At 38.4% G+C, this 9003-nt stretch overlaps 1 protein-coding gene across 2 annotated transcripts; it reads right to left on the bottom strand.

Moving 5' to 3' along the window:
- Window positions 1-3924: 3924 nt before the first annotated feature.
- On the bottom strand, window positions 3925-8106 carry LOC145054337 (glutamate receptor 2.9-like). 2 transcript variants are annotated; one of them, XM_079002492.1, is made up of 6 exons: window positions 7363-8106; window positions 6459-6898; window positions 5349-6340; window positions 4959-5250; window positions 4497-4894; window positions 3925-4408 (listed from the first exon to the last, which is right to left on the bottom strand). In XM_079002492.1, the coding sequence occupies exons 2-6, from the start codon at window positions 6709-6711 to the stop codon at window positions 4106-4108; spliced, it is 2238 nt and encodes a 745-aa protein (XP_078858618.1). In that variant the 5' UTR covers window positions 6712-6898; window positions 7363-8106; the 3' UTR covers window positions 3925-4105. The 2 variants fall into 2 exon arrangements, with proteins under 2 accessions (XP_078858618.1, XP_078858619.1); XM_079002493.1 differs by having other exon boundaries at window positions 6459-6681.
- Between the last annotated feature and the right edge of the window lie 897 nt (window positions 8107-9003).

Below are 9003 nucleotides of genomic sequence, written 5' to 3'. Positions count from 1 at the left end.
TAGTTCCTGGATTATTGACACAGAGGCGACAGATCACATGACCAATGATCCGAAAAAACTCACAACTCGAATTCTTCCAAAACAGTCCATGGTCAAAACTGCAAATGGAGGATTTGCGGATGTTACATATGAAGGATCTACTCAAGTTTCAAAAACAATGAACCTTGATATTGTTCTTGTGGTCCCCTCCTTATCATCAAATCTTCTTTCTATTAGCCAAATTATAGACAGATTAAACTGTTATGTAACTTTCTGGCCAACCAATTGTATGTTTCAGGATATAGCGACGGATCGGATAATTGGCTATGGTATTAGGAAGGGAAATTAGAAAAGCATGTCGCAACACACAATACGGAAGCAAAACAAGAAACCAGATCACTGCCTTGGCTATGGCATAGTAGATTAGGACATTTATCGTTTACTTATTTAAAAAAACTGAAACCGGATAATTTTTTTGAATGAAAAACAATTTGAATTTAGTTGTGGTGTGTGTGAAATGGCCAAAAGTCATCAGGTTTCATATTTTCCGAGTGAGAAAAAATCCTTGTTCCATTCATGGTAGTACATAGCGATGTTTGGGGCCCCACAAAAATTCCCACACCTAATGGTTATCGTTACTTTGTTACCTTTATTGACGAATGTACCCATATGATTTGGATTGCTTTCTTAAAACACAAAGGAGAAGTATGTAACGCATTACATGAACTGTATGGAGTGGTAAAATCACAGTATCAAAGTAACATTATGGTACTCTAATCCGATAACGGAGGCGAGTACATAAATCAAGACATGGAGAGATTTTGCAAGGAAAAGCTAATTATACATCAAGCTTCATGTGCAAATACACCACAACAAAACGGATTAGCGGAACGAAGAAATAAACAAAATTTGGAGATTGTTAGGGCTTCTTTATTCGACATGCAAGTCCCAAGGCAATACTGGGGTGAGGCGGTTCGGGCTGCTGCGTACATCATGAATCGAACTCCATTAAGAGTTATTAATTTTAAAACTCCCCTACAACAGTTGCATGAAATAATGAATGTTCCAATGGTTCCAAATCTCGAGCCACGTGTCTTTGGGTGTACGACTTATGTGCATCAAAATACCGAAAAACTTGAACTGCAAGCAATCTGGTGTGTCTTTCTTGGATATGCAGAATTCAAGAAGGGCTATCGGTGTTATGATCTAAAGGAGAAGAAGATGTATGTCACTCGGGACGTTAAGTTCCATGAAAATATATCTTTTTTTGAACCTGGATGCTTCCCTCAGGGGGAGATGATGTTGTCTAATGATGAAAGCATCCGTGAAGTGGTAACAGAAAACGAAACTGAAAGCTTAATGATAGAATGGAAGGTGATAACAATAACGGGAACATGGATGAAGAAGGTGATAAACATAACAGGGACATGAATCAAGAAACTGACGAAGACGTGAACTCACCTCAAGATAGTACATCATACCTGATCCCAACAACTGTGGAGCCAGATACGAATCCATCGCAAGGTATATCACCTACTCCTATATTTGTTACTCTTGACCAGGATGTTACACAGGAAGAAACTATCAAAACTAGGTATCACGTAAGGAAGAATCGGGGGGTCCCCAAGAAACAGTATCAACCAGAACTTAAGTCAGGGTGCAAGTACCCTATTAATAATTACATCTCCTCCTATAAGTTGGCAAAACCACAAAGAACCATGATAGAAGAGTTGTCAACGGTAGTTACTCCAAAGAATATACATGATGCTTTAAAGGACTCGAGATGGAGAAAGGTTGTAAACGATGAGATGGATGCCTTGCAATGGAGTGGTAGGTGGGATGTAGTCTCGAGGCGCCAAGGAAACAAGATGGTAGGGTGCCGGTGGATCTTCACAGTTAAATTGAATGCTGAAGGAACGATTGAAAGGTATAAAGCAAGACTCGTCGCGAAAGGTTATACACAGAAATATGGGATAGATTATGGTGATACGTTTGCTCTGGTGGCGAAAATTAATACTATTAGAATTCTCATATCGATTGCTGCTAATAAGAACTGGCTGTTACATCAGTTTGATGTAAAAACGCATTCCTAAATGGCACACTAGAGGAGGAAGTATATATGGATCCACCACCTGGAATACATTGTAGAGATAAAGTATGCAAGTTAAAGAAAGCATTGTACGGTTCGAAACAATCTCCCCGGGCTTGGTTTGGGCGTTTTTCCAACTTCATGAAGACCGTGGGGTATAAACAGAGCGATGCTGACCACACGTTTTTTGTGAAGATATAGGGAGAAAAAATGACGGCTCAAATAGTTTACGTAGATGATATGGTAGTAACTGGCAACGATCCTGATGAAATAAAAAGGATATAGATGGTTTTAGCTACTGAGTTTGAGCTGAAGGATCTTGGTCAGTTGAGATATTTTTTGGGTATTAAAGTTTCAAGATCGCAACGTGGTATCACTATATGTCAACGAAAGTATGTACTAGATCTTCTAGCGGAAACCGACATGCTTGACTGTCAGCCAGTAGAAACGCCGATTGAAATGAATCATGGTTTAACTTTACAAACCGGTCAAGTACCCGCAAATAAAGAAAGATACCAATAACTAGTGGGGAAATTAATCTACTTAGCTCACACACGTCTAGACATAGCATATGCAGTGAGTGTCGTAAGCATATTCATGCATGCACCTAATGAAGATCACATGAAAGCGGTATACAGAATTCTTCGTTATCTTAAATCGTGTCCTGGAAAGGGATTATTTTTTGGAAAGAGTAACAATCAAGGTGTTCACGGGTATACGGACGAAGATTGGGTCGGAGATAAGTCAGACGGGAAGTCTACCTTAGGTTACTTCACATATTTATGGGGTAACTTGGTTACATGGAGGAGTAAGAAGCAAAAGGTAGTGGCCAGGTCAAGCGTTGAGGCTAAGTTTCGAGGTATGGTACACGGGATATGCGAACTACTGTGGATTAAAAGGATTCTAAGGGATCTTAGAATTAAAGTAAACGAGCCAATGAGTTTGTATTGTGATAATCAAGCTGCTGTTAAGATTGCAAAAAATCCCGTACAACATGACAGAATGAAGCACGTAGAAATTGATCGTCATTTTATAAAGGACCACTTGGAGAAGAAAACAATTAAGCTGCCGTTTGTGAATTTTGAAGATCAGTTAGCTGATATGCTAACTAAAGCGGTATGTAAGAACACCTTCCACAACTCTCTGGACAAGCTGGGAATAACAAACATACATTCTCCACCTTGAGGAGGAGTGTTGACGAGAGCTAATTTTGGAGGAGGCAAAACTGGATATTATTGAGAAGATCATATAACAATAGAAAATATTATGTATAGTTATTAGTCATATCCATTCCTTGTATAGCTCTTTCTTTCGTGGGTTTCCTACTATATGTAGCCCTATATATGTATCTTATGTATTTGTGAATAAAGTACAACATATTAGAATTCTCTGTGGAACTCAAATCCATCATCCAACAGTAGCCAGGATTTTGTTTTAGAGTAGACCAAGTAATATACAAAATATGAACAAGTGACAATTTTTTAACTCTAATTCCTTTTATTTAACAAAAATATATATTGTACATATAGTATATATGTAATCTTATTTTTTTGTGGGTGGGTCAAGGCCCATTCTTGCCTTATATTGGCTACACCCTTGTCACCCACGTTGTACTACTGGAGCTGTTCACGACTCCGAGCACCCTAAATGGAGTAAATTTATAAATAATGAAAACAACACTATTTTAGTATAACAAACTCTAATTAAATCAAAAAATATTATAATCATTTCGACGCCTATCCCCTTTACACCTACAACTACACCTATACATATACACTTGCTAGGCCCACACTAACAAGCCCATATATATTTGAGCAAGTAAGAATTTAATGAATGAAAGTTTTAAAAGTAACAAGTAACAAAAAAACCAAACCGCAGGACCATTCATGTAATTTAATTTTTACTTTTCGTTTTGTTTATATTTGTGTAACTATTTTTTTCATGTCAAACAAACTCGTTACAGATTCCAATTTCTTCATATTCTAATACTTTGACATAATCATTGGTTCCAACTACATTCTGCGAACCAAACGCCTCCTAATCCTCTCCAAACGCCTCCCAATGCCTCCTAATCCTCTCCAAACGCCTCCTAATCCTCCTAATCCTCTTCAAAATGTAGACGACAAGACAAACAGTTGATGTCCCTCCCGTTAACACAAATAGTGTCGAGAAGCTCTGAGGGCTAAGACTCTCATATTCGTTAGGAAACGATTCATCATCGTCCACACACTTCTCGGATGTAAGAAACGTGTCTTCAAGTTCTTTCAGTTTCCCACTTTCTGATGCAGTCATTAAGGCTTTGTTTGCCTCAGAAAGCCATGAAAATTCCCTTGGAAATGCCTGCATGTAACAACACAATTTAATTTGACTTTTTAGGTTAAAAAAAACTTTGGAATTACCTCAAAAGTTAAACTGACGAAACACTTACGAATCCAAATCCACCAACTTTGAATGTCTCTACAGTTCTAACGAAGCTCTTGCAGTACTGAGCTAGGAAGACTTTGGCTACCGGAACTTCAAGAAATATGGCTGCGATTTCGCCTCTGTTTAGGGCTTGTGCGTATTGAGGAGTTGAGTCGTAGCTCTTGATCTTGATGCTCTTGAAACCGAGAACATCCTTCAAATAGTGGTTGATAAAGGACCCGTTGCAGTACCCCACTGTTGCATTCATCTTCCTGAGCATCTCAACACTGGTTATGGTGGGTTCGAATTGTTGAGCAGTTAGCATGCTGGCCAAGCTAGCCGTGTAGCTCTGTGTGATGATTAGCGCCACAAACAGCCAGACGACAACAGCCACTCTTGACCAATTGCTACGCAACCTGTCCCCTGATAATGATTGGAAACGACGAGATCAAAGATTAGAAAAAGTTTGTAAGTTTGTAAATGGTACCTCGCAAAGTAAAGAGTGTAGCGAATGCAAGCCAAATGATGGAGCCTTGAAGATAGTTGGGGCGGGGTCTCTCGATCAACCAAATGACGAAGCCGTTGTAAAGGGTGATTGCTGCTATTAACCACCACATTGTTGCAGTGAAAGGCATCATAAACAACCATGGCTGGATTGATAATTTGGATCGGTTGGGGACGATCATCTCCAAACCAGATTCGGTGTATGGTTGCGTGAAATCGACGTAGTCGTGCCTTCTCGCCACAATTGTTACATCGCCTGCTATCGCGTCGAATTTCTGTTTAGAATTAAGAAAAGAAGAAGACAAGAAATCAGTGATATACGTCAAAGTTTAGGGTTCGGTTTTGTTCAAGATAGAGTTTTATGATGAAAGACCTCTGCTGGTATTTGGCTTATCAGTTCATCATAAGAACCATTGAATGGAAAATAATCGTATGGCAATTTCAATTCTCTCATCATCTCATCAAACACAGCGATTGCGAATCCACTAATGACAGTTTCATTCTTCTTGGGAGTATATTCCACGTTTACGAATTGCTTAAACAGAGATCTACCAGGCACGCCGACCCTCATCCGAATCTCTGTACTTTTGGCTAGATCCCGGCGCTTTTTATTGGCATACCACGATTGCTCAGACCACATAGCTTGCCCGACGTTGTCCATTGCTTCATTGACGCCATCGTCAATTGTCTCTGAAAACCCTGATCCTTCGGTCCTGTGCACACTGTGATATCCCTTTCCTACCACGTTCACGATCTCCACAGTACTCTGCGGGGGTGGAATTTTGTGATCAAAGTTTTCAGGTGACATTTCTTCTAATAATTTCACGGTTTTGTATCCTTGCACGCCAAAAATTCCAGGTTCGTCCTCCTCTTCTTCTGGGTAATCGAAACTGGAATTTTGACGGAATCTTTTTCTGAAATCTCTAAAATCCGGCGTGTTTTCCTGGAAGTAGCTTTTGACTCCAGCCATGCCTTTCAATGAAGAAATCGTGGAATGAAAACGATCTGTGATTCCATTAGTTGCAATCCATAGGTACCTAACTCCGGTCATTTCCATCTCCGTGACTTCCTGAAAGAGACGAATCCCGAGTTCCAGAGACGTATGAGTTACAAAGAATTTAACTTGTTGTTTCTTGAACACCTCAAGCTCTTCTTCTAACAAACATGAACCAGATGTGAGTGGTAAGATATGGTTTAGCTCAGAACCTGTTTGTCGAAATGCCTGAGAGAGAGGAGAGATGATTGATGCTGTTGAGGCTAGATGTGAAGCTTCATATATGATAACCTCGGCTATGGCAGAAGCTTCTTCCCATGTATGACTTCCCAAAATGGCTTTCAAATTGTCTTCATCAATAAGATGTTTTGCTGCATTCCCACATCATCTCTCAGTATGTTAGCATATGGGTACGATTCAAAACAACCAAATTAAACTTCGTTCACATGAATTTGACAACTTTTGAATAAGAAAACCAGAATAATTTACCTGCAATAGCTGCATGAAGGGGTTTGTTTCGAGAGTTTTGAAGATATAAAACAGAAGTCTGATTGGTTTTGATATTGAAATCTTGAATTGCTATCTCAATGGCTACTTTGGCCTCTTTTCCAGGCCTAGAAGTTTGATCAAGAATCACACCAATGGTGAAATTTGTAGTGATCACTGATGCTTGTAGAAGAAACCACAACATTGAGAAAGCAACCAAAGAGACCTGGTAACTTGCAGAATTATGCATCTTCATTTTGATTCTTCTTTATTCTTTTACATATATTAATATATATCTCAAAATTTGGTGCACATTCTCCAAATTATATGATCCATTTTGATGTATATTACATCTTTTTGTACACAAAAGTCCATCACAAGGTTTTTAAAATTTTCCCAACAAAGAAATTTCTTGGAAGCTTTCATTGATGTCGACCCACGGGCTATTGTAAAAAAAATATATATCATAAATCATACTCACATATGTAATCTCAGAAATTTCTTGGAAGCTTTCTTGATAACTGTTTTAATATGAATAAAAGTGTCTTAATCTGAAAGAGCTATGGCCAATGGTTTAAAATGCAATGACATTTTGATTATCTTTATTACTCATTCAAACTCTTACAAGGCAAAGGCCCTTTTTGTCTACGTGTGTCATTTTCAGAAGTCAACATGTAAGAGACTGTGGCCTGATCATCCATCGATATGCTCTTACATTAATATCTATAAATAATTAAGACAAAACCGCTAAAAGTCGAAATCCAAATATTTCATGAATTTGGTCTAATTTCCTTTGAATTTTTTTATAATGATGATTTTGTCATTTTTCCTTTTTCATTTTTTATTAATTTATTAGTTTTTTGATTAAAATAGATAAAAACAAAATAGAAAGCCAATTAGAACACACCATCTTCACACCACTGGCGGAGAATCAAAACGCCGCTGCCATCTTCCTCAACAAACCCTTCGTCGGAGTTTAAGCGAACAACACCATCTTCACTCACCTTCTTAGGCAACCATGTTCCTAGCAAACCCTTCGATTCTAACAGCGATATGGGTGGGTGTTGAAGATCTGGAAGGAGGGAGGCCATAAGGCGACAACGGTTCAAGATGAACAGAACATAAGGAGGGAAGATTGAGGAAGATCTCTGAAGTCCAACGAATAGATCTGAACTCTTGTGAACAACAAACAAATGTGAACTTATGCGAACGACGAACATATGTTAACTTCTGCAAACGACGAAACATTGGAGATGGAGAGAAACGAAGGCGGTGGCAAGCTTGGGTTCGTTGACGAAGATGGCGACAATGGTGGTCCGACGAAGGGTTTGCATATCGATTCGAAGAAGGACGAGCGTCGCTAGAGACTCGAGCACAGACATCGGTGACAAACAGGGATGATGGCACATGTGAAGTCGTCGTCGCCGACTTCGATAGTTTTCAGATCTACATAGTTGTTCCCGAAAAATTAATGTTGTTGGTGGTGTTGGACTAGTGACGATGGTTTATGGCCGATGGCGGTGGTGGTGGTGGTGGTGGTGGTGGTTCATATTTTCCCGGCAGGCGACGGGAGTTGTACTAGCTTTTTTTTGGTGTGTTCAAAATCAGAAAGTTGAGAGAGAGAGAGAGAGAGAGAGAGAGAGATAGATGGGAAGGAAGAAGAGAGTTGAAAATTTCTTTTAATCATAATAGTATTTAAATAAATAAAAAAAACTGAAAAAACAAAAACGTAAGGCAAAATCGTCATTATAAAAAAGTTCAAAGAAAATTGAACCAAACTCACAACAAAATGAAAAGTTAAAACCTCCGGTTCCAAATATATATATATATATATATATATATATATATATATATATATATATATATATATCATGTCATAAAGATTGTCCGGATGTTTTAGACTTTTCCATGCCAAACTACTCCAAATTCGAAAAATGCCTTCTATCAGTAAAAAGCTCGAACATTTGTAGCTATATGTGGATTCTTCATATAATTATATGTGATTAATTGAAAATAATTTGGTTTTCTTCGATTTTGATAGTTGTTACGCTTATTGTATGACTATATATGATTAATATAACTAGTAAACCATAAAAAACAGTTATGAACCACTCTGCAATGCAGATATCTACTCCGGAATTTGTAGAACTATTCCAGAATGTCTAGAATTAGTCGGAAATGAAAAGTCTAGAATACATTCCGGATCATTGCCCGAATGCAATCTGAAACACTACCTTCTGATTTGAACACACAATAGTGGCCTAATTTAAAGTTGTTTCATTATAGCACGACGACACATATAAAGTGGTTTTAACTACATCTTGCAAATCAGAACAACTTGCCAGTGAAATAATGGCAAATAATGGCCTGTTTATAGCTTACTCCGACACATGCGACATTCTTTAAGGCGTCCTGTTTTTGTGTGTGGTTTGACTTTCCTATAGGTGTTTCGTGTTACTTATTAGTATGTCATTACTTGTTGTGCAAGGAGGTTGTTAATTCTCCATCTAATGTGTCTCGATAGACTACTATCGGCTCTGCTTTGATA

The sequence above is a fragment of the Lactuca serriola genome, chromosome 5 (genome assembly GCF_051521515.1).
Source record: "Lactuca serriola cultivar US96UC23 chromosome 5, Lser_US96UC23_V15, whole genome shotgun sequence".
Classification (NCBI taxonomy): Eukaryota; Viridiplantae; Streptophyta; class Magnoliopsida; order Asterales; family Asteraceae; genus Lactuca; species Lactuca serriola.
Note: the sequence above shows the minus strand (reverse complement) of the source record. Positions and strands in the feature narration are given on the sequence as shown.

Excerpts from the sequence above, each read along its gene's own strand:
- LOC145054337 (XM_079002492.1), bottom strand. The coding sequence starts at position 6,711 with ATGAAGATGCATAATTCTGCAAGTTACCAGGTCTCTTTGGTTGCTTTC. Across the intron at positions 5,251-5,348 it reads TAAGCCAAATACCAGCAGAG|AAATTCGACGCGATAGCAGG; the intron begins GTCTTTCATCAT and ends AATTCTAAACAG. Across the intron at positions 4,895-4,958 it reads TACACTCTTTACTTTGCGAG|GGGACAGGTTGCGTAGCAAT; the intron begins GTACCATTTACA and ends AATCATTATCAG.